The following is a 25,861-nucleotide window of genomic DNA, read 5'->3' on the forward strand; positions in this document are numbered from 1 at the left end:
CATTCTGCTTCCATACCCTGGAGATGCTGAGGAAGATCTTCAAATGGCTGCCAAGTAACACTAGGAAAACTGCCTCGCCCTAGTCACCAGCAAGTTGGACTACGAGAACGCCCACAATGCCGGAATCAACTAGCAATTCATCAGAAGACTACAAACTATCCAGAACTCGGCAGTCAGACATCCTCAAACTTCTACACCGAACTCACATCGCACCGCTCCTCAGGAAGCTCCATTGGCTCCCGATACACAATTGCACTCATTTCAAACTTCACCCAGACACCACACTTGCATTATTTAATCCTTCAGAAACAACTGAAAGAGAACTGTGGGAGGGTCAAAAAGAACGAAAAAGCACTATTTTAATGTTAAACGGTGAGCTGATAACATGGCAGGACACTTGCAGCCATTACCTCTGTTAACTTTTTAAAGAAGGAGTAATTTAGAACATTCAATGCCCAGATATTTGAAAGTCATTCAATTTCAAGTCTAAATACTTCCGAATTTTAAATGTTGGAAGTAAGTATCTTGCATGACAAGGAAAAAGGTTGTCAATAGGACAGATGCCGAGCAGAATCTAGTCCTAATTTGGACATAGGAAATGGAGTTGGGGATTCGGGGGAGAAAGTGCCTGCCAGACAGTGCAGGAAAACCAGTCTTCAAAAGTAAATGCAGAATACTCTCTGGAAGTCTGACTTTGGATGGTTTACTGGTAACACCCAAAATGGCTTAACTGAAGCATTGGTTCGGGAATGGAAAACTGCAAAAGGCTGGTTTACAGAATCACACAACACAGACAGCCGCCAGAAAATTCCATTAATCCAAACATCGTTTAATATTTGACAGCTTTCACTGATTACTTCCATAAAATAAAAGACATTGTTAACAGAGGCAGAAAGTACATTTCCTTTGCTTGGTACATGGGAAGGAGGTCAAAGGGAAGGGTGATATTCGATGACAATTTCAGCCACTTTCAAAACAATCTGAAGCTCAGAAAGTATGTAGCTAGCATCGTCATACACCTCTGTGAGAGTACAGAAAAGCAGCATATTGGAGATCAACATTTATAAGAACAATAGCATGATACAGTATTCATGGGGAAAGTGGCTAGAAAGTTCTACACATAACGGATGACAGCTTGAGGAATGTGTAGCAAGAAAAGTGTCCTGTGGAACAGATTAAAAAGAAAGGGGTAGGTGTCCACTGAAGGGAAGTAGATTCACTGCCCACAATCCGCTCATTGGCCACGACTGGTGCCATCAATCAAGTGTCAGGCACAGAATGAGCTCGTGTGTTGTGTTGGACACAGTGAATAAACAGTAACCAGCTGATTCCCATCCTCTTTTGCACACTTTGAATTGTTGGCCAATTTGCAGCTCCAGAGAGAGAGGGTGTGAAAGGCAGGTTCAGGACGATTTGCTCTCCAGAGTATAATAGCGGTACATGAATCCTAAGAGCAGCACTGCGATGGCAGGGATGAACCAGTTGGACCAATAGCTAGAGAAGAAAAAGAGGACAAGTAGTTAGAGACCCTTTCATCAAATCAGGAGTTCGACATTTCCACACAAAACACCAACCATGGGCATGTCCTTTGCACAATGAAAGTCCTTATCGCAGCCACAAACTCTTGTAACTACTAATTCAGTTGTAAGGTTCTTGAATTCATGATCAAAATACTTAGATCAATGCTCTCAGCAAATAAGTGTGTTTTGGAAACATGTTTGCTTTCTATCTATTAGAGGTTGACATACATATTTATGGTGTTATTATGGTCGCTGCCATACCATTATGGATGCTTAGAGTTAAAGCTGACAGGCTTCTATTTAATTATAGGGGCACATTATCTACATGTAAATCGAGAGGATACATTTATCGCTTTACTTGATTTGTCTGGGTGAGACTTGTCTCTCCAAGTGCAGTTTATTTTATAAAAATTAAAATCAGAGATCAGATACTACAAAAACCAAGTTATCGGACCATACATTGGTGTAGCTTTGGGCTCGGACATTCAAGCCTGAGATTACACCAGTTTGCAGAGATAGCCAACCTCGGTCGGGCCCCCTTCAGAGAGTTGTGCAGAGAACTGGCCTTCGGCCTGGCACTGCTTATCATTTCCAGGCCTGCGCTGTAACTGTGACAGAGACTAGCTAAACAGCTATTTCTTTTATTAACGAGAGAAGGTATGTTGTGCGAGCCATCGTAAGACACTCGATTTACAGGCTTGCTATTTTCTGCTTCTGCTCAAATTTAGCACATTTAGAAGTAGCGATTAGGATGCTAGGAACTTGTTAAATATGTTAGGAATGTTCTTATTATTTTCGCTGGCCATGTCACGCAGTGCTGCGTTTATTTTCTTTTTCTGTGTGGTTACTGTTCATATTTTATGCACTAGACTTTGGTTTTAATAATAAAGATTTTAAAATGCAGACCCTGTTTTTTAGAGCTATTTGAGTGTGTCATTCATGGACGAAAGAGGTTCTGGCGTTCCACTGTGTCCCTGAACTCATCTATTGAGACTGATTGTACCCAAAAAACACTTCTTTACACAACCCACTGAGCAGGACTGTGTAAGGTCGCAGTCCAACTGGGGGGGGGGGGCGCTCATATCATGACAAGTAAGGTCCTGTCTCGACCAGCATTAAAACAGGCATCCTAAAACTTTGGAAAATTCTTAGAGGGTCCTTGAAAACTCCCCCTCTCGATTTACATTCAATGGGGTATACATTCTGTAGGATCAATCGATAGCCACATTACAATTTCCACAATCTAAAAAAGTCACAATATCGAATGTGAAATTTGACACTTCTCTTTATTATTATTTTTATGGAATAAGTGAATCTTGTGAAAGTAAACACTACTGCAAATAATTTGTTTCGACTTCGAACCCTGTGGAGGCAGCTTAAGCACACTCATTTTAAATCCCAAAATGTTTTATTCATGTATACGTGCCTGTAGGAAAGGTATGGAAGTGCGACTACGAGAAAGATCGAAGAATAAATCAAAGATCACAAAAGCATCAATAGTAGAGTTTTCTTAATACATAATTGATTTGCCACTGCAGTATAATGATACAGAATATCTTAAATGTTACCCGACAAAAACATTGCGTCATACATAGTCTTCGCAAAAATATTGCCCCATTATGGGTAACATATCTACAGCCAATTGAGCCATATTTTTATAAACGGACAACAATATTCTGACAAGCAACAACTACAACAGTTGCCAACATGGTCTGAATGTTATGCAGACTACACGGCTCTGCAGTCTCTGCTATGTACAGTAATGGTCAACACTGAAAGTATACTGATGAAGCTGCAAACCAATCCTCTGACACAGAGTATAAAATAATAGTCAATGATTTAGGTAACCAAAGCTTACAAAAGCCTACAAGCCCAGGCTAACAGCAGTGGAGAGGAACTGGCACATTCTCTGGGTATGTTCTGCGTATATCCCTTCAGAAGGCTCCTAGATAATGCCCCAGGCACAATGGACTCATGATCTGGCCCCTGGGAAGGGACTCATGAGTAAGGACAGCGTGTGAGCTTATGTTTATGGCTACAAAACGAGACGGCCAGCTTATTGCAAGCAGCTTCTATTTTTTCACAGATTTCTGTGCCCTGCTCTCTTTTAGGCCCCTATAACATATTTTTGTAATTGTATTCCTGTAGGGCTTTTATCCCTGACGAAGCGTTGAAATGCTTTTCAGCGAGTAGCATCCTACTCCGGAACCCAAAGCATTCTTATTCTTAAAGAATTCTAGAAAGAATTCTAGGCCCCTAGAAAATGCGTTCCTCAGTGCTGCCATATAGGAAGGCTAGGAGGTGGGGTACTGGTAGCGTCATTGAGCCCTGGTATCAGAGAGCATCGGGGCCTACCCATTACGCCTCTCACAGAGGTCGTTCTCACACAAGCACAGGTTGTTTCGTAAGGAAGCTGCTACTCATACCACCAGCTCTTTCTCCTTCCAACCGTCGCTCTCCTAGTCGGGACTCTGTATGCAGATGTACTTACTGACAAGAGTAGTGAGTAGGAAGCCCTGCCTGTCCCTGTGGCTTTCCAGGACTACTTTCAGGATAAGAAAAAAATTGGAACAGGGAAACAGCATTAAGTGAAACACTCGCTCGTGACAGACAGGACAGGAAGCCTCAACTACTGTGAGGCTCTGATCACAGACAACTATCGCTGGCTCTGGTCGCAGGCAGCACCAGTGATCTCACAACTATTGGAGGCAGCAGAGCAATAAATATTGCAAGCCTACTAATGTCTCACTCAGTGCAAACAGCTGAACTACCTCCACTTATCACAGAAAACAGAGCTGTGCTTCTCTAACCAAAGACGACAGGGTCATCCTCTATAAAACTGAGTGATTCCTGTCTCACTTGACACAGACAATGCAGCTATGTCGGTGCTATTGATTTATCTCTGGCTAGGGGCAGATGTTTGTAACTCACCTGACAACCAACCCATCTATCTAGCCATCTCACCATGTTTCAATATCTATCCATCAATCCATGCCAACCACCCCAAGGGTGATTGTTGTCATGGTCTGAATCTCAGGAGTCAGTGAGGAAGGGAACAAGGACGCTTGTGGAAACAGAACTTCAGTGAGGACCACTCTGACGGGACAGGGAAATGAGGGACATTGGGCAGAGAGGCATAAGAACTCATATCGATGGACATTTGGTCAGGGAATACCAGACATAGTCAATGGTCTTCAGAACATCAGAAACTGGGCAAGAGGAGGGCAGATCTGTCTTAAGTACAACAAGTCATGAAAACAAAAAGCAAGAACAACATTTGTCTGTGAGAACCTCGCTAAGGAACAATACACCCTAGACAAGAAATAGAATAGTCCCATACTTTAATAGAACAGGTATGGCACCTTCTCACTTAGATCATATCGGAGAGCACAAGATTTGTCACCCATCTAGAGATCACTTAGGACTCTAAAATTGAAAGGTAGCTCTACCATAGTGAACATGGTTTTGCTGTAGAACTACAAGACCTAAAGCCTGCCTTTGGATGACACTGCTAGGATAGCCCACGACACAACACTCACTTCTCACTCAAATGGGTTAACAAGAAGGACCAGAAGACATACCTCTGCCAATAAACACAGACCGTCGCTGTACGAAAAAAACCACCTACAAACCCCAAACATCACACTTACTCTGTCCATAACAATGTTTAATGTTTGCCCCTCCACAGAGACCCTCCAATAGGTAAACTCATTTTGTTTCCAAGCAACTAATGCACCAATTAGCCAATGCACTGGCAAACACTGTCCTATACGAGAACTATGCAAGTGAAAATAACAAACCTAACACTACCAGTTTGATATGCCATAAGGCATAATTCAAATCTCAGAAGTGTTAAAAATACCAAGTGGGTATTTTGCAACCATGTTCAACTGGGATTTTGTCCCAGTTATGGTACCTGCAGAACGGTACCATAACTAGAGCATAAATGCTCAGAAAAGCATATACCTACATCCTTTTGGAAATTCAAAACCTGGCAAAGTTGGATATATGGCCTACATCATTTCTATTTGTCAAGACACAGCCATAAAAAAGGGCTGGCCTAATGTGCTATTATGTACTCTGCGTTGGAAATTTACAAATCTGGCCAAATAGTTTTTCCCCTCTCTCTTTACTTCATTTTTTTTTAAAACAAATACAAAAAAACTTGAAAGCAACCCATATACGTCCTCAAGTGTCCAATAAGGAAATTGACAGTAAGAAGCAATCCTATTGGGCAATGCTCAACAGTCCAGTCCTCCAAGGGGCTTTCCCAAATAAAATCCCTTGTACCACAGCTTAAGCTGGGGAATAGGTCACAATTTACACCACAGCATAGTCAAAAGAGAGGGAGATAAAGAGCATGAAGGACCAAACAAAGAGAAATCATTGATGACTATTAAGCATCCATAACTGGATCAGGGGAACGAGTTTGAATGAGAATCATGAGATTTTCCAGGAAAAGGAACTAGCTACTAAATCTTTAGACTTATTCAAATGTCATGGTCAGGAAGCAAAACGACAAGGGAAGTGTTCATCTGGTGTTTGTTCTAGGCTTGTTCAAACATTGGATAAAGTGTCTGGCACAGCAATGCGCTGACTCCCCAAAAGCGGAGGAGTTGAATCTAAATCAGTCATGTAGGAAAACCTAAAAACATCCATTGTAAGCCCACACATGTCCATTACAGAAATTGACGAAGCGGTCAGCCTGCAGAGCTACCTCCTATATTACATTCCTCAAAAGTTTTCCCATAAAGAATCCCAGGATCACCCTGGGTAACATTAAGCAAGGAAATGTGTCACAATTTGCACAACTTCATAGAGATCAAGAACTTCAAAGTACAAACATAGCGAAATTGTTAATGACCATTAAGCAGTCATAACAATCAAAATTGGATCAGTGCACTAAGAAGTAATGGTGAACAGAAACTGCCCAAAAGAATAAAGGGTGAAACTAATCAAACTTCAATGCACAAGGGAAATCGTACATGGATTAAAAAAATGGGACAGAGTCACCCTTAAATGACTGTCGTTCCCGTATTCAAACCAGTAGCAGTAACTAGTAAGCCATGTGATAAACCGGAATCTCCACTAGTCCACAATGCTAATGCAAGGCAGCAGGATTAATCAGTTGAGGAACCAGTCTATTCTTCTGCACAGTGAGGATGGGCCGCACTCACAGATTTGAGCTGGAGTATTCAGCATCAAAGTTCTTGTCCTAATCAGCATTCGAGCAGGATATTGTATCCACTATTGGTTGTTTTGCCGGTTTCAAAAATAAAAATCTATCTCCAAAACCGCGATCTGCTCCGGGTGCAGTTGCAATCAAGACTGAATCTAACTCTAGTGCAGTAACTTGGTGAGAAGTTGCAAAAGTAGTTTTAGGTTCAGGCTGGTCTACCGATCAGTCTTCACAGACTTTGAACACTAGGTAAAGGTGGGTTCCTTCCAATGCACTCGAGAGGGGGGTTCATTAAGAGGTCAGAAATGTAAAACATTATGTTCAAAGTGGAATAAGTGGATTTGCATGCATTTAACACGATTTTCCTATTTAGAGAAAAGTAGTACCACCAAAATGGCACGATACATCGTCCTTACAAAAAGTATATTTTACTGTTGGCATATGGAAATGCATCCAAAGCATTTGGCTGTACTATGAGAGAAAAAGACTAATTTTAATTTTGAACCAGAGACGACACAGAAAAATTAACCTATTGAGGGGGAAGAGTCTGAGGTGGAGGATTTGTTGGCAGTTTTAGTTCAAACTGATTTACGGCATGGACAGTCCCAAAGCAAGGGTAGGTTGAGGAAACCTTGATTGTTAGAAGAGGCACAGCAAATGTCAATAGTATGCTCCCCTGATGGGTGGCCTATTTACCACTTACTTGCGCCAAAGGCTTAGTTTAAGATCAAACACGTTCTGAGCAGGACTAGTTGAGTTAGCATCTTAATACAGACTACAGTCACCAAGCGCACACACACATTTAGGAAACTGATGGCTATACATCCAACTAACTTAGTTTTTCAAGGCAAAGGACTGGGGAAGAGGGTGGCCTGCAGACCAGCAGAATACAAACAGTACACAAGGCTGATAGTGAAAGCTGACATACTAGGAGTTCCTTTAGTCTCCTGCTCAGAGTGGGGTCAGCCATCGTATTCAGATGAGACTTGAAAATCACAGTGACTGCTCCTCCCATGCACTCCTTTCTATCTCGATGTATCGTATTAGAACCCAAGGGAAGTGCCTAAGCAATATCTGGCCCTGCCATTTCCTGCCCCCTTGTCTGAATCATACACAACATGTATATATAGGTATCTTGTAGCAGAGGATAGATTTCCTCCTTAGGCTTGAGTAGCAACCTTATATTAAGTGATGCTGCCTTAAGAGGACCTTAATACGACTGTGATTAAGCCTTTCTCGCTTATGGTGAAATATCCTGTAATCTTTTTTCTAACTCGTTTATCTTGGCCAAAATATTACGTTGAAAAGGACACCTAATATTGGTGTTCATGATCTTTGGCTTTTTCTTCTTGTGAATTTCCGCTATTAGGTGAGATAATAGCAATGTATCTGTAACTTCGAATTAAGGGTAGGATATCCTTCAATAAGCTGAAGAGGCCAAGAGGTCAGTCACGGTGTATGATGCATGCCATTTTGAAATGAATGTGAACCTCCAAGGGTATCTCAAAAAGAAGGGGGAAAGAGAGGTTTTTTACGGTTAGGTTCACCCTCCCATTGTATGTATAATTAAATAAATAATCTGAGTCGTCAGATTATGAGAACCTAACCAAAGGGTGTGAGGAAAGCACTTGTTTCCTGAAAAACCCAGGCAAAAGAAAGAAAGGGCAATTCCTTTCTTTAGTCCCCTCACTCACCAGGGTTTCCCCACGGTGACATGCTTCATCATTGGGGTCCTCTCAGTCCTCTACGGGCTGAGGCGTGCTGCGACTTGCGGATTTACGTAGGAGCACTGAACAAGACTATGTGTGGTGCAAGTGTTGTGGTGTGGAGTGGTTTAAAGTGAGTTAAAATAATTAACTAGTGGGCCAATCTAATTTTATTGTTGCTCCTAGCTAATTAATTAAAAAAGTGGGTAATGTGCTAGAGATAACTACTATAATGGGTAAGTGTACCTAGCATCCGTTGTCGACTAGTTTCAAGCTTCCCAAGCTCTTCATCAGGACTACACTGGGACCAGCCCAGTGTGAATACCACTCCTAGAAGACCTAAATTGGTGCATGAAATAAGTGAAAAAAACGAAAAACGCTGTGCAAATTTAGCATGCGTTACTCAAAATACATACGTAATGTACGTCTCATGGAATTCTGTAGGATGGAAAACAGACATTAAGGGAGAAAAGGCAGATTATGCATTATTGTCTTAGGATAAAAAAGTGAAAAACACTATGCACCAGTGTCGCAATGCTCATTATTCACAAATTATAATTGTGCCACTGTATAGTACTCCCGACAGTACATCTTTCATGCTGGCGTCTAGCTATATTGTGAATAAAGGTGATCGTGAATGCACGAAGTGCACATTTAATAACACACACAGAGTCAAGAAAAACATGCGTCTGACAACATAAATTACACACAAGACAGACAAAATTACGAAAATACATACATTTTAAAAGGCAAAACTGAGCCTCATGGTCGACTGAGGGGGGGTTGGACACTCGTACACCTAGGATAAAGGTATAAGCCATAAAGAAACAAAGTACTTCGAGCGCTGTCCTGTTAGGAATTCCAGCGCAGAATGAAGAGAGTAAGAATGAAGAACCATTTAGATTACGAAGGGGCAAAGGCAACCCCCTGCTGCGTGGTTACTCACTTGTACTCGTCAGGCCACCCGCCGGAAACACCTACTAGTGCACTGCCTCGCCGACCGCATACTGACTGGATGCGAGCCGGGTGCCTAGATATCTACCTGGTGGGGGGTGTGTGTGAAGAGGAAGAAAGGACTCGCCGGTTGCGGTCGTGTTCCATAGCCGCCATCTTGGAACTGGCAAAAATATCGTAAACATAAGGATTAAGAATAATTCAAAAAAGAAGTTAATTGTTAACAGGAACGCAAGGGATTAGCCATCCGCTGTGTGTTTCTAAGAAAACGGATGAGGAAACCTTCGCTGGTTGTGGTTCCCCTCGAACGCCGCCATCTTAGAGCAGGCACCAGTTGTCAAAGTTACTAAGACATAAAAAATTAATTTTAGGCATTGTCATAAGGGTTAAGTTCATCTGCTCCGTTCAGTGCATAAAAAACGGAGAAGGCTAAAGAGCCTTAGGGTGTCAGATCTCGTAACTTAAATTGGTTCGGCCATCTTAGGTAGGGGAGAACGAGTAAAACAAGGGTTACCAAACAGTGCCACACTAATTCTTTGGAAGTCAATGAGTTCAAAGCCCATAGAATGGGAAAGTAGTTGTCCCATTAGTTCCTCCATGATAGGTTTTGAACAAACCTCCATGCTAGGTTCTACACAAACCCATTAACACCTCTCATGGGTGAAATGAAAAAATAGTTACCTCAGTTGTAATCGTGATTGTAAGGACCACTTGTAAGATACCTCAGATTCTAGAGGATAGTTATATATCTCGTGTTATTAGACCCAATAAAACGCAATGGCGAGCTCGAATTGCCAAATATAATTTTTTAGGCTGATATATTTAGGGTGCTAAAATCAAAGTGGTTGGATAGCAAGAGGTTGCTGACAGATAACTCAGTTTGTAGTGAAATGGCCCCATGGTATATCATCATTAAGGCCGTGGTCGTCTGAACGCAGTTTAAACACCCAACGTTGTTCTTTTTCGTGTAGATTCTTCTCACTGTTGGGATAGTTACTGACATGTTCAAGAATGACCCAGCTGAAGTCATTTGGTGTATGTTGTTTTTCCAAGAAATGCGTCGTCATTTTGGTGTTATTATGTTTGCATCTGAAGTTACTGCGGTGTTCGACCATTCTCGTGCTCACTTTCCTTGTGGTCATTCCCACGTAGTGAAGATTACATACGCATGTAATGAGGTATACTACCCCGGTAGTGTTGCAATTCGTAAAGGATCGCAGATTCCACGTCATGCCATTGTTGCAGGTGACAGTCTTAGTTGCTGTGGTTAGGTGACATACACTGCAGTTGGCACAGGGGTAATGTCCCTCTGGGAGTGGGTGTAGTAGGCGTACTGGACCAACCGTCCTTGTTGAATTAGGTCTGGTGTGTACCAAGTAGTTCTTGATGTTTTTTGCTTTTTTATGGCTAAACATTGGTAGTTGCAGATTAAGACCCCCACTGTTGAGGATTCGCCAATGTCTTTTAATGATCTTGGTCACCTGATCTGATGCGGTGTTGAAAGTTGTGATGCAGATTTGTCGTTTCACATTCTTATCCGATGTTTTTTCAGGTTTAGGTTCCAGAAGCGCATCACGGTTGTTGTTGGATGCTCGTTTTTGTGCCTTGGAAACAAGATGTGGTGGGTAATGTCGTTGCATCAATTTTTTGGATAGATCTTGAGCTTGCCTTTTGTAGTCCTCTCTCGTGGTGCAGTTGCGTCTTAGACGTAAGAATTGCCCGAAGGGTAAATTATCTTTGAGACTTCTCGGGTGGAAACTCTCATATACCAAAAGGCAGTTTCTTGCCGTGGGTTTAAAATGTGTGGTCGTAATCAGGCGGCCATCGCGCGCCGATATGTTGAGGTCAAGAAAGACCAAATCTGATCTGCTCATGGTGAAGGTGAACTTTAGAAATGGATCTTGTTGGTTAAGCCAGAAAAAAAAGGATTCAAAATCCGTCTCGTTACCCTCCCAGATGAGGAACACATCGTCGATGTATCTCTTCCATAACTTGATATTGTTGATGTGTGGGTTGTTGTTATGGAGGATCTTGTGTCGTTCCAAATGGTGTACGTAGAGCCCAGCCAGGCTCGGCGCAAAGGTGCTTCCCATGCTCGTACCGTGGGTCTGTTTGAACAAAGAATCATTAAATTGAAAGAAATTTTCTGTGAGAGCTAGTCGACAGCATTCCAACACCACATGCCTGGGTGTGTGGTAAGCCCAATCATTTTCGAAGAGTACTTCCTCAAGGATGTCCAGTGTATCCTTGTGTGGTAAACTGGTGTACAAGCTTTCCACATCGAGGCTGATTAAGATGCTGGTTGTAGGATTGAAGTCTAGATTTTGGATTAGACACAGAACAGCTTTAGTGTCTTGTAGATACGTGTCGGTCGCTTGGACTAGTGGTCTCAGAAAAGCGTCGGCGAATTTTGACAGGGGTTCCAGAATAGAACCAATTCCTGAAACTATAGGCCTGCCAGGTGGTTTCACCATAGACTTGTGTATCTTAGGGATAGTGTAAAAGTAGGGGATGACTGGTTGCTTGTTTTCAAGAAATTCCGCCTCTTTTCTACTAATCCAGTCATTGATAAGGGATTCTTCAACCAAGTTCGCAATCTCAATCCTCAGCCGCTCAGTTGGGTTGGTTGGTATGGCTAGGTAGTTTCTTCTGTCGTCCAGCAGTCTGAGACATTCAGTTTGGTAATCCGATGTCTCTTGGAGGACTATGGCTCCCCCCTTGTCAGCTGGTTTAATAGTGACAGTTTCGTCTTTGGAGAGTTGGTGAATCGCCTCTTGTTCAATTTTACTCGTGTTATGGAAGACTCTTATGGATTTAGGGTCCAATTCCCTAATCTCCTTAATTACTGCTTTTTCGAATGCTAGTAATTCAATAGGAAGGGTATTGGGAGGAGGTGTGAAATTTGATTTTTTGTGCAGTCCTGTGTCCGTCTTAGATGTAAGGTCTGGTTCTTTGTCTTTGAAAAATACTTCCAACTTGATTCTGCGTATAAATTCTTTCAATTCGCAGATCAGTTTAAATTTATCCAAGGTTGCTGTGGGTACAAACCCTAAACCCTTCTCCAACACATTTTTTTGAATAGGTGTTAAAGAGTGGTTAGATAGGTTGACTATCAAGCTGGGTTGTTGCTCGTAGAGGGCAGATTCGGTGGGCCCATGCTCCGTGTGTGACTCCTCACTGATTCCAGTGGCTGCGCCCATTGGACTTGCTGGCCGCGTCTGTTTCTTCCTCTTGGGGGATTTTTGCCTCTCCCTAAAAAAGGCTGGTTGGATTCTTGATTCTGGGGTTCCCAATAAGGGTAAGGTTGTGGAGGATATGGCTGTTGAAAAGGTGGGGGTCCATAGAAGAATTGTGGGGGTGGAGGTCCATAGTGTGGGGCATTCTGGAACGGGGACCAGCCAAACTTTGCTCCGCCTCTATTCCTAGGGCGTCCTCCCCTTGATCTTCTGTTTCGGTTCGTGGGGATGTAATTACCACCAGGGTCTGAAAAATCAGAGCCAGTATCCGAGCCATCGCTGTCCGTGTTGTAACCGGGGTTGCGGTTGGATGGAGTATAGTCGTCCCTGGTATAGGGATACATTTTCTCTTGGGAGAAATTCTTTTGGTCTTTTTTTAGTTTTATGTACTTGGCGTCTTTCAAACCAATTTCAAATTCGGCCATGCTTTTGTTGAGTTCTTCCAATCGTTTTTTTAACTCCGCTGTAGTTTGGTAGGTCTTCAGACGAATCTCAAGATCATGGATTCCTATTTTCATTTCCTCAGATAAACGAGTGGCTGTTTTTATAATTAGCACTAACCAATCCCTGGTGCAGTGCCATGATATTAGAGACCAGTCTTTCTTGAATAGTTTATCATTTTGAAAAATGAAGGGTTCATTCCTGACAATTAACCCACGTGGCGCGATGTTGGCTCTCACGTACTCTGTCATCATAATACCATGTATTAGTGTTTTTATCTGTTCCCGCTTCAATTCGGTCAATTCGTCCCAGCATTGGCTTGCTTCGGATGTATCTCTGGTGTTAGTTCCTGCTAGAGGTAGCATAGACGCTATGATTCTGTCTACCTCTTCTTGTGAGTAAGTGAGGCCCGTCACTTCAGCCATGGTTGGTAAAAGTGTGAGTGTGGTGTGCAATGTTGGATGTCAGACTGAGACTCTGTGATCAAGGTACAAAATCCCTCAGCTGTAAGCTGTAATCAAGTATATCAAAAAGAAGGGGGAAAGAGAGGTTTTTTACGGTTAGGTTCACCCTCCCATTGTATGTATAATTAAATAAATAATCTGAGTCGTCAGATTATGAGAACCTAACCAAAGGGTGTGAGGAAAGCACTTGTTTCCTGAAAAACCCAGGCAAAAGAAAGAAAGGGCAATTCCTTTCTTTAGTCCCCTCACTCACCAGGGTTTCCCCACGGTGACATGCTTCATCATTGGGGTCCTCTCAGTCCTCTACGGGCTGAGGCGTGCTGCGACTTGCGGATTTACGTAGGAGCACTGAACAAGACTATGTGTGGTGCAAGTGTTGTGGTGTGGAGTGGTTTAAAGTGAGTTAAAATAATTAACTAGTGGGCCAATCTAATTTTATTGTTGCTCCTAGCTAATTAATTAAAAAAGTGGGTAATGTGCTAGAGATAACTACTATAATGGGTAAGTGTACCTAGCATCCGTTGTCGACTAGTTTCAAGCTTCCCAAGCTCTTCATCAGGACTACACTGGGACCAGCCCAGTGTGAATACCACTCCTAGAAGACCTAAATTGGTGCATGAAATAAGTGAAAAAAACGAAAAACGCTGTGCAAATTTAGCATGCGTTACTCAAAATACATACGTAATGTACGTCTCATGGAATTCTGTAGGATGGAAAACAGACATTAAGGGAGAAAAGGCAGATTATGCATTATTGTCTTAGGATAAAAAAGTGAAAAACACTATGCACCAGTGTCGCAATGCTCATTATTCACAAATTATAATTGTGCCACTGTATAGTACTCCCGACAGTACATCTTTCATGCTGGCGTCTAGCTATATTGTGAATAAAGGTGATCGTGAATGCACGAAGTGCACATTTAATAACACACACAGAGTCAAGAAAAACATGCGTCTGACAACATAAATTACACACAAGACAGACAAAATTACGAAAATACATACATTTTAAAAGGCAAAACTGAGCCTCATGGTCGACTGAGGGGGGGTTGGACACTCGTACACCTAGGATAAAGGTATAAGCCATAAAGAAACAAAGTACTTCGAGCGCTGTCCTGTTAGGAATTCCAGCGCAGAATGAAGAGAGTAAGAATGAAGAACCATTTAGATTACGAAGGGGCAAAGGCAACCCCCTGCTGCGTGGTTACTCACTTGTACTCGTCAGGCCACCCGCCGGAAACACCTACTAGTGCACTGCCTCGCCGACCGCATACTGACTGGATGCGAGCCGGGTGCCTAGATATCTACCTGGTGGGGGGTGTGTGTGAAGAGGAAGAAAGGACTCGCCGGTTGCGGTCGTGTTCCATAGCCGCCATCTTGGAACTGGCAAAAATATCGTAAACATAAGGATTAAGAATAATTCAAAAAAGAAGTTAATTGTTAACAGGAACGCAAGGGATTAGCCATCCGCTGTGTGTTTCTAAGAAAACGGATGAGGAAACCTTCGCTGGTTGTGGTTCCCCTCGAACGCCGCCATCTTAGAGCAGGCACCAGTTGTCAAAGTTACTAAGACATAAAAAATTAATTTTAGGCATTGTCATAAGGGTTAAGTTCATCTGCTCCGTTCAGTGCATAAAAAACGGAGAAGGCTAAAGAGCCTTAGGGTGTCAGATCTCGTAACTTAAATTGGTTCGGCCATCTTAGGTAGGGGAGAACGAGTAAAACAAGGGTTACCAAACAGTGCCACACTAATTCTTTGGAAGTCAATGAGTTCAAAGCCCATAGAATGGGAAAGTAGTTGTCCCATTAGTTCCTCCATGATAGGTTTTGAACAAACCTCCATGCTAGGTTCTACACAAACCCATTAACACCTCTCATGGGTGAAATGAAAAAATAGTTACCTCAGTTGTAATCGTGATTGTAAGGACCACTTGTAAGATACCTCAGATTCTAGAGGATAGTTATATATCTCGTGTTATTAGACCCAATAAAACGCAATGGCGAGCTCGAAATGCCAAATATAATTTTTTAGGCTGATATATTTAGGGTGCTAAAATCAAAGTGGTTGGATAGCAAGAGGTTGCTGACAGATAACTCAGTTTGTAGTGAAATGGCCCCATGGTATATCATCATTAAGGCCGTGGTCGTCTGAACGCAGTTTAAACACCCAACGTTGTTCTTTTTCGTGTAGATTCTTCTCACTGTTGGGATAGTTACTGACATGTTCAAGAATGACCCAGCTGAAGTCATTTGGTGTATGTTGTTTTTCCAAGAAATGCGTCGTCATTTTGGTGTTATTATGTTTGCATCTGAAGTTACTGCGGTGTTCGACCATTCTCGTGCTCACTTTCCTTGTGGTCATTCCCACGTAGTGAAGATTACATACGCATGTAATGAGGTATACTACCCCGGTAGTGTTGCAATTCGTAAAGGATCGCAGATTCCACGTCATGCCATTGTTGCAGGTGACAGTCTTAGTTGCTGTGGTTAGGTGACATACACTGCAGTTGGCACAGGGGTAATGTCCCTCTGGGAGTGGGTGTAGTAGGCGTACTGGACCAACCGTCCTTGTTGAATTAGGTCTGGTGTGTACCAAGTAGTTCTTGATGTTTTTTGCTTTTTTATGGCTAAACATTGGTAGTTGCAGATTAAGACCCCCACTGTTGAGGATTCGCCAATGTCTTTTAATGATCTTGGTCACCTGATCTGATGCGGTGTTGAAAGTTGTGATGCAGATTTGTCGTTTCACATTCTTATCCGATGTTTTTTCAGGTTTAGGTTCCAGAAGCGCATCACGGTTGTTGTTGGATGCTCGTTTTTGTGCCTTGGAAACAAGATGTGGTGGGTAATGTCGTTGCATCAATTTTTTGGATAGATCTTGAGCTTGCCTTTTGTAGTCCTCTCTCGTGGTGCAGTTGCGTCTTAGACGTAAGAATTGCCCGAAGGGTAAATTATCTTTGAGACTTCTCGGGTGGAAACTCTCATATACCAAAAGGCAGTTTCTTGCCGTGGGTTTAAAATGTGTGGTCGTAATCAGGCGGCCATCGCGCGCCGATAAAGTCTCAAAGATAATTTACCCTTCGGGCAATTCTTACGTCTAAGACGCAACTGCACCACGAGAGAGGACTACAAAAGGCAAGCTCAAGATCTATCCAAAAAATTGATGCAACGACATTACCCACCACATCTTGTTTCCAAGGCACAAAAACGAGCATCCAACAACAACCGTGATGCGCTTCTGGAACCTAAACCTGAAAAAACATCGGATAAGAATGTGAAACGACAAATCTGCATCACAACTTTCAACACCGCATCAGATCAGGTGACCAAGATCATTAAAAGACATTGGCGAATCCTCAACAGTGGGGGTCTTAATCTGCAACTACCAATGTTTAGCCATAAAAAAGCAAAAAACATCAAGAACTACTTGGTACACACCAGACCTAATTCAACAAGGACGGTTGGTCCAGTACGCCTACTACACCCACTCCCAGAGGGACATTACCCCTGTGCCAACTGCAGTGTATGTCACCTAACCACAGCAACTAAGACTGTCACCTGCAACAATGGCATGACGTGGAATCTGCGATCCTTTACGAATTGCAACACTACCGGGGTAGTATACCTCATTACATGCGTATGTAATCTTCACTACGTGGGAATGACCACAAGGAAAGTGAGCACGAGAATGGTCGAACACCGCAGTAACTTCAGATGCAAACATAATAACACCAAAATGACGACGCATTTCTTGGAAAAACAACATACACCAAATGACTTCAGCTGGGTCATTCTTGAACATGTCAGTAACTATCCCAACAGTGAGAAGAATCTACACGAAAAAGAACAACGTTGGGTGTTTAAACTGCGTTCAGACGACCACGGCCTTAATGATGATATACCATGGGGCCATTTCACTACAAACTGAGTTATCTGTCAGCAACCTCTTGCTATCCAACCACTTTGATTTTAGCACCCTAAATATATCAGCCTAAAAAATTATATTTGGCAATTCGAGCTCGCCATTGCGTTTTATTGGGTCTAATAACACGAGATATATAACTATCCTCTAGAATCTGAGGTATCTTACAAGTGGTCCTTACAATCACGATTACAACTGAGGTAACTATTTTTTCATTTCACCCATGAGAGGTGTTAATGGGTTTGTGTAGAACCTAGCATGGAGGTTTGTTCAAAACCTATCATGGAGGAACTAATGGGACAACTACTTTCCCATTCTATGGGCTTTGAACTCATTGACTTCCAAAGAATTAGTGTGGCACTGTTTGGTAACCCTTGTTTTACTCGTTCTCCCCTACCTAAGATGGCCGAACCAATTTAAGTTACGAGATCTGACACCCTAAGGCTCTTTAGCCTTCTCCGTTTTTTATGCACTGAACGGAGCAGATGAACTTAACCCTTATGACAATGCCTAAAATTAATTTTTTATGTCTTAGTAACTTTGACAACTGGTGCCTGCTCTAAGATGGCGGCGTTCGAGGGGAACCACAACCAGCGAAGGTTTCCTCATCCGTTTTCTTAGAAACACACAGCGGATGGCTAATCCCTTGCGTTCCTGTTAACAATTAACTTCTTTTTTGAATTATTCTTAATCCTTATGTTTACGATATTTTTGCCAGTTCCAAGATGGCGGCTATGGAACACGACCGCAACCGGCGAGTCCTTTCTTCCTCTTCACACACACCCCCCACCAGGTAGATATCTAGGCACCCGGCTCGCATCCAGTCAGTATGCGGTCGGCGAGGCAGTGCACTAGTAGGTGTTTCCGGCGGGTGGCCTGACGAGTACAAGTGAGTAACCACGCAGCAGGGGGTTGCCTTTGCCCCTTCGTAATCTAAATGGTTCTTCATTCTTACTCTCTTCATTCTGCGCTGGAATTCCTAACAGGACAGCGCTCGAAGTACTTTGTTTCTTTATGGCTTATACCTTTATCCTAGGTGTACGAGTGTCCAACCCCCCCTCAGTCGACCATGAGGCTCAGTTTTGCCTTTTAAAATGTATGTATTTTCGTAATTTTGTCTGTCTTGTGTGTAATTTATGTTGTCAGACGCATGTTTTTCTTGACTCTGTGTGTGTTATTAAATGTGCACTTCGTGCATTCACGATCACCTTTATTCACAATATAGCTAGACGCCAGCATGAAAGATGTACTGTCGGGAGTACTATACAGTGGCACAATTATAATTTGTGAATAATGAGCATTGCGACACTGGTGCATAGTGTTTTCCACTTTTTTATCCTAAGACAATAATGCATAATCTGCCTTTTCTCCCTTAATGTCTGTTTTCCATCCTACAGAATTCCATGAGACGTACATTACGTATGTATTTTGAGTAACGCATGCTAAATTTGCACAGCGTTTTTCGTTTTTTTCACTTATTTCATGCACCAATTTAGGTCTTCTAGGAGTGGTATTCACACTGGGCTGGTCCCAGTGTAGTCCTGATGAAGAGCTTGGGAAGCTTGAAACTAGTCGACAACGGATGCTAGGTACACTTACCCATTATAGTAGTTATCTCTAGCACATTACCCACTTTTTTAATTAATTAGCTAGGAGCAACAATAAAATTAGATTGGCCCACTAGTTAATTATTTTAACTCACTTTAAACCACTCCACACCACAACACTTGCACCACACATAGTCTTGTTCAGTGCTCCTACGTAAATCCGCAAGTCGCAGCACGCCTCAGCCCGTAGAGGACTGAGAGGACCCCAATGATGAAGCATGTCACCGTGGGGAAACCCTGGTGAGTGAGGGGACTAAAGAAAGGAATTGCCCTTTCTTTCTTTTGCCTGGGTTTTTCAGGAAACAAGTGCTTTCCTCACACCCTTTGGTTAGGTTCTCATAATCTGACGACTCAGATTATTTATTTAATTATACATACAATGGGAGGGTGAACCTAACCGTAAAAAACCTCTCTTTCCCCCTTCTTTTTGATATACTTGATTACAGCTTACAGCTGAGGGATTTTGTACCTTGATCACAGAGTCTCAGTCTGACATCCAACATTGCACACCACACTCACACTTTTACCAACCATGGCTGAAGTGACGGGCCTCACTTACTCACAAGAAGAGGTAGACAGAATCATAGCGTCTATGCTACCTCTAGCAGGAACTAACACCAGAGATACATCCGAAGCAAGCCAATGCTGGGACGAATTGACCGAATTGAAGCGGGAACAGATAAAAACACTAATACATGGTATTATGATGACAGAGTACGTGAGAGCCAACATCGCGCCACGTGGGTTAATTGTCAGGAATGAACCCTTCATTTTTCAAAATGATAAACTATTCAAGAAAGACTGGTCTCTAATATCATGGCACTGCACCAGGGATTGGTTAGTGCTAATTATAAAAACAGCCACTCGTTTATCTGAGGAAATGAAAATAGGAATCCATGATCTTGAGATTCGTCTGAAGACCTACCAAACTACAGCGGAGTTAAAAAAACGATTGGAAGAACTCAACAAAAGCATGGCCGAATTTGAAATTGGTTTGAAAGACGCCAAGTACATAAAACTAAAAAAAGACCAAAAGAATTTCTCCCAAGAGAAAATGTATCCCTATACCAGGGACGACTATACTCCATCCAACCGCAACCCCGGTTACAACACGGACAGCGATGGCTCGGATACTGGCTCTGATTTTTCAGACCCTGGTGGTAATTACATCCCCACGAACCGAAACAGAAGATCAAGGGGAGGACGCCCTAGGAATAGAGGCGGAGCAAAGTTTGGCTGGTCCCCGTTCCAGAATGCCCCACACTATGGACCTCCACCCCCACAATTCTTCTATGGACCCCCACCTTTTCAACAGCCATATCCTCCACAACCTTACCCTTATTGGGAACCCCAGAATCAAGAATCCAACCAGCCTTTTTTAGGGAGAGGCAAAAATCCCCCAAGAGGAAGAAACAGACGCGGCCAGCAAGTCCAATGGGCGCAGCCACTGGAATCAGTGAGGAGTCACACACGGAGCATGGGCCCACCGAATCTGCCCTCTACGAGCAACAACCCAGCTTGATAGTCAACCTATCTAACCACTCTTTAACACCTATTCAAAAAAATGTGTTGGAGAAGGGTTTAGGGTTTGTACCCACAGCAACCTTGGATAAATTTAAACTGATCTGCGAATTGAAAGAATTTATACGCAGAATCAAGTTGGAAGTATTTTTCAAAGACAAAGAACCAGACCTTACATCTAAGACGGACACAGGACTGCACAAAAAATCAAATTTCACACCTCCTCCCAATACCCTTCCTATTGAATTACTAGCATTCGAAAAAGCAGTAATTAAGGAGATTAGGGAATTGGACCCTAAATCCATAAGAGTCTTCCATAACACGAGTAAAATTGAACAAGAGGCGATTCACCAACTCTCCAAAGACGAAACTGTCACTATTAAACCAGCTGACAAGGGGGGAGCCATAGTCCTCCAAGAGACATCGGATTACCAAACTGAATGTCTCAGACTGCTGGACGACAGAAGAAACTACCTAGCCATACCAACCAACCCAACTGAGCGGCTGAGGATTGAGATTGCGAACTTGGTTGAAGAATCCCTTATCAATGACTGGATTAGTAGAAAAGAGGCGGAATTTCTTGAAAACAAGCAACCAGTCATCCCCTACTTTTACACTATCCCTAAGATACACAAGTCTATGGTGAAACCACCTGGCAGGCCTATAGTTTCAGGAATTGGTTCTATTCTGGAACCCCTGTCAAAATTCGCCGACGCTTTTCTGAGACCACTAGTCCAAGCGACCGACACGTATCTACAAGACACTAAAGCTGTTCTGTGTCTAATCCAAAATCTAGACTTCAATCCTACAACCAGCATCTTAATCAGCCTCGATGTGGAAAGCTTGTACACCAGTTTACCACACAAGGATACACTGGACATCCTTGAGGAAGTACTCTTCGAAAATGATTGGGCTTACCACACACCCAGGCATGTGGTGTTGGAATGCTGTCGACTAGCTCTCACAGAAAATTTCTTTCAATTTAATGATTCTTTGTTCAAACAGACCCACGGTACGAGCATGGGAAGCACCTTTGCGCCGAGCCTGGCTGGGCTCTACGTACACCATTTGGAACGACACAAGATCCTCCATAACAACAACCCACACATCAACAATATCAAGTTATGGAAGAGATACATCGACGATGTGTTCCTCATCTGGGAGGGTAACGAGACGGATTTTGAATCCTTTTTTTTCTGGCTTAACCAACAAGATCCATTTCTAAAGTTCACCTTCACCATGAGCAGATCAGATTTGGTCTTTCTTGACCTCAACATATCGGCGCGCGATGGCCGCCTGATTACGACCACACATTTTAAACCCACGGCAAGAAACTGCCTTTTGGTATATGAGAGTTTCCACCCGAGAAGTCTCAAAGATAATTTACCCTTCGGGCAATTCTTACGTCTAAGACGCAACTGCACCACGAGAGAGGACTACAAAAGGCAAGCTCAAGATCTATCCAAAAAATTGATGCAACGACATTACCCACCACATCTTGTTTCCAAGGCACAAAAACGAGCATCCAACAACAACCGTGATGCGCTTCTGGAACCTAAACCTGAAAAAACATCGGATAAGAATGTGAAACGACAAATCTGCATCACAACTTTCAACACCGCATCAGATCAGGTGACCAAGATCATTAAAAGACATTGGCGAATCCTCAACAGTGGGGGTCTTAATCTGCAACTACCAATGTTTAGCCATAAAAAAGCAAAAAACATCAAGAACTACTTGGTACACACCAGACCTAATTCAACAAGGACGGTTGGTCCAGTACGCCTACTACACCCACTCCCAGAGGGACATTACCCCTGTGCCAACTGCAGTGTATGTCACCTAACCACAGCAACTAAGACTGTCACCTGCAACAATGGCATGACGTGGAATCTGCGATCCTTTACGAATTGCAACACTACCGGGGTAGTATACCTCATTACATGCGTATGTAATCTTCACTACGTGGGAATGACCACAAGGAAAGTGAGCACGAGAATGGTCGAACACCGCAGTAACTTCAGATGCAAACATAATAACACCAAAATGACGACGCATTTCTTGGAAAAACAACATACACCAAATGACTTCAGCTGGGTCATTCTTGAACATGTCAGTAACTATCCCAACAGTGAGAAGAATCTACACGAAAAAGAACAACGTTGGGTGTTTAAACTGCGTTCAGACGACCACGGCCTTAATGATGATATACCATGGGGCCATTTCACTACAAACTGAGTTATCTGTCAGCAACCTCTTGCTATCCAACCACTTTGATTTTAGCACCCTAAATATATCAGCCTAAAAAATTATATTTGGCAATTCGAGCTCGCCATTGCGTTTTATTGGGTCTAATAACACGAGATATATAACTATCCTCTAGAATCTGAGGTATCTTACAAGTGGTCCTTACAATCACGATTACAACTGAGGTAACTATTTTTTCATTTCACCCATGAGAGGTGTTAATGGGTTTGTGTAGAACCTAGCATGGAGGTTTGTTCAAAACCTATCATGGAGGAACTAATGGGACAACTACTTTCCCATTCTATGGGCTTTGAACTCATTGACTTCCAAAGAATTAGTGTGGCACTGTTTGGTAACCCTTGTTTTACTCGTTCTCCCCTACCTAAGATGGCCGAACCAATTTAAGTTACGAGATCTGACACCCTAAGGCTCTTTAGCCTTCTCCGTTTTTTATGCACTGAACGGAGCAGATGAACTTAACCCTTATGACAATGCCTAAAATTAATTTTTTATGTCTTAGTAACTTTGACAACTGGTGCCTGCTCTAAGATGGCGGCGTTCGAGGGGAACCACAACCAGCGAAGGTTTCCTCATCCGTTTTCTTAGAAACACACAGCGGATGGCTAATCCCTTGCGTTCCTGTTAACAATTAACTTCTTTTTTGAATTATTCTTAATCCTTATGTTTACGATATTTTTGCCAGTTCCAAGATGGCGGCTATGGAACACGACCGCAACCGGCGAGTCCTTTCTTCCTCTTCACACACACCCCCCACCAGGTAGATATCTAGGCACCCGGCTCGCATCCAGTCAGTATGCGGTCGGCGAGGCAGTGCACTAGTAGGTGTTTCCGGCGGGTGGCCTGACGAGTACAAGTGAGTAACCACGCAGCAGGGGGTTGCCTTTGCCCCTTCGTAATCTAAATGGTTCTTCATTCTTACTCTCTTCATTCTGCGCTGGAATTCCTAACAGGACAGCGCTCGAAGTACTTTGTTTCTTTATGGCTTATACCTTTATCCTAGGTGTACGAGTGTCCAACCCCCCCTCAGTCGACCATGAGGCTCAGTTTTGCCTTTTAAAATGTATGTATTTTCGTAATTTTGTCTGTCTTGTGTGTAATTTATGTTGTCAGACGCATGTTTTTCTTGACTCTGTGTGTGTTATTAAATGTGCACTTCGTGCATTCACGATCACCTTTATTCACAATATAGCTAGACGCCAGCATGAAAGATGTACTGTCGGGAGTACTATACAGTGGCACAATTATAATTTGTGAATAATGAGCATTGCGACACTGGTGCATAGTGTTTTTCACTTTTTTATCCTAAGACAATAATGCATAATCTGCCTTTTCTCCCTTAATGTCTGTTTTCCATCCTACAGAATTCCATGAGACGTACATTACGTATGTATTTTGAGTAACGCATGCTAAATTTGCACAGCGTTTTTCGTTTTTTTCACTTATTTCATGCACCAATTTAGGTCTTCTAGGAGTGGTATTCACACTGGGCTGGTCCCAGTGTAGTCCTGATGAAGAGCTTGGGAAGCTTGAAACTAGTCGACAACGGATGCTAGGTACACTTACCCATTATAGTAGTTATCTCTAGCACATTACCCACTTTTTTAATTAATTAGCTAGGAGCAACAATAAAATTAGATTGGCCCACTAGTTAATTATTTTAACTCACTTTAAACCACTCCACACCACAACACTTGCACCACACATAGTCTTGTTCAGTGCTCCTACGTAAATCCGCAAGTCGCAGCACGCCTCAGCCCGTAGAGGACTGAGAGGACCCCAATGATGAAGCATGTCACCGTGGGGAAACCCTGGTGAGTGAGGGGACTAAAGAAAGGAATTGCCCTTTCTTTCTTTTGCCTGGGTTTTTCAGGAAACAAGTGCTTTCCTCACACCCTTTGGTTAGGTTCTCATAATTTAACCTCCAAGGGTAGTCAGTAGAGGTCAATAAGGCATAGGTATGATATTGTGCGATTCGTTGATGCCTGTAACAAGGTGATCAGCCATTCAAAGTATGGCCATAAGAATTGCAAGGCTGATTTAGAAAGGCCAGTAAGCAGCTAGATGTGAAAGAGCCAGTGTCTGAATCACTGTTTTTAAATCTGCTGGAAAATTGGATGGTTTCATCTTCCTCAGAAGGAGGAATTGAAAGGAACCTGTTCTGTTAATATTGGAGATATGACGAGATATATTTAGTATTGGGTTGCTCTGAATTTGAAGGTGACCTATGCGCACACCCCAACCTGAGAGGGACACATTGGGTCACTATTGTCTGGGATGGAACATACTGATGACAATCCATTCCATTGAAGAGGTTATCTAGGTGGTACAACCACTTGAGAGACTGTGCTGCATAGAGAGAAAGAATGATCCTGTCCTTCCATTTACTTCAGAACACACACCATTGGTCTTCCGGACATTCCTGTAATGTCTCTTGTGGAGGCAGCGTTCAGAACAAGAAACCTGTAGGATGCAATAGAACTCAGTAGTGATATAACCTAACTCGCACTATTGAATGGGTTGCTTTCAGCAGATTACGACCTTTCAGGTGTATAGATGAGGGTCTCTTTTCCGAAGATACAATTTTGCTTTTAAAGGACCCTGAAAAGCTACTCGATAGTGAAAAGACTGCACTGGGGATGAAGTCAATTTCTCGTAATTAACATACAGTCCTAAACGATTAAGAGTAGAGACTGTCATCTTGAAATGCTGACTCGCTTGCAAAGATGTTGATACCATGATCAGAAAGTCAATATTAGCCATTCTTTTGTGATGGAACTCCTCTCTTCCAGGTAGTTGCAAATGCTTCCTTCCACTGGAGAGGGTAATGGAAGAAGGGGGAAGTACAGATTCACTATTTTGTCCATGCAGGATGTTGCCCATTGTAGTAGACTGGTGACCTGCTCTAACTTTTGGTTGGCACCTTTGTTGGTGGAATGGATTATGTTACTGTTGTCGATGAACTTGACGCCACTGAGGCGTCTGAACCCTCTGTGGGTAATATCACTGATCATAAAGTCTGTTGGAGTGCTTCTTCTGTTCTTTCT

The 25,861-nt window shown here is 42.7% G+C and overlaps 1 protein-coding gene across 1 annotated transcript in view; it reads right to left on the reverse strand.

Annotated features, from left to right (window-relative positions):
* Window positions 1-808: 808 nt before the first annotated feature.
* CYB5B (cytochrome b5 type B) overlaps window positions 809-25,861 on the reverse strand; it is a 203,455-nt gene continuing 178,402 nt past the window's right edge. Inside the window, exon 5 of the mRNA XM_085636934.1 lies at window positions 809-1,494. Within this exon, the coding sequence (XP_085493060.1) occupies window positions 1,404-1,494 (91 nt within the window). The 3' untranslated portion in view covers window positions 809-1,403. The remainder of the gene's footprint in view (window positions 1,495-25,861) is intronic.

This window comes from Triturus cristatus, chromosome 12 (assembly GCF_964204655.1).
Source record: "Triturus cristatus chromosome 12, aTriCri1.1, whole genome shotgun sequence".
NCBI classification, from domain to species: Eukaryota; Metazoa; Chordata; class Amphibia; order Caudata; family Salamandridae; genus Triturus; species Triturus cristatus.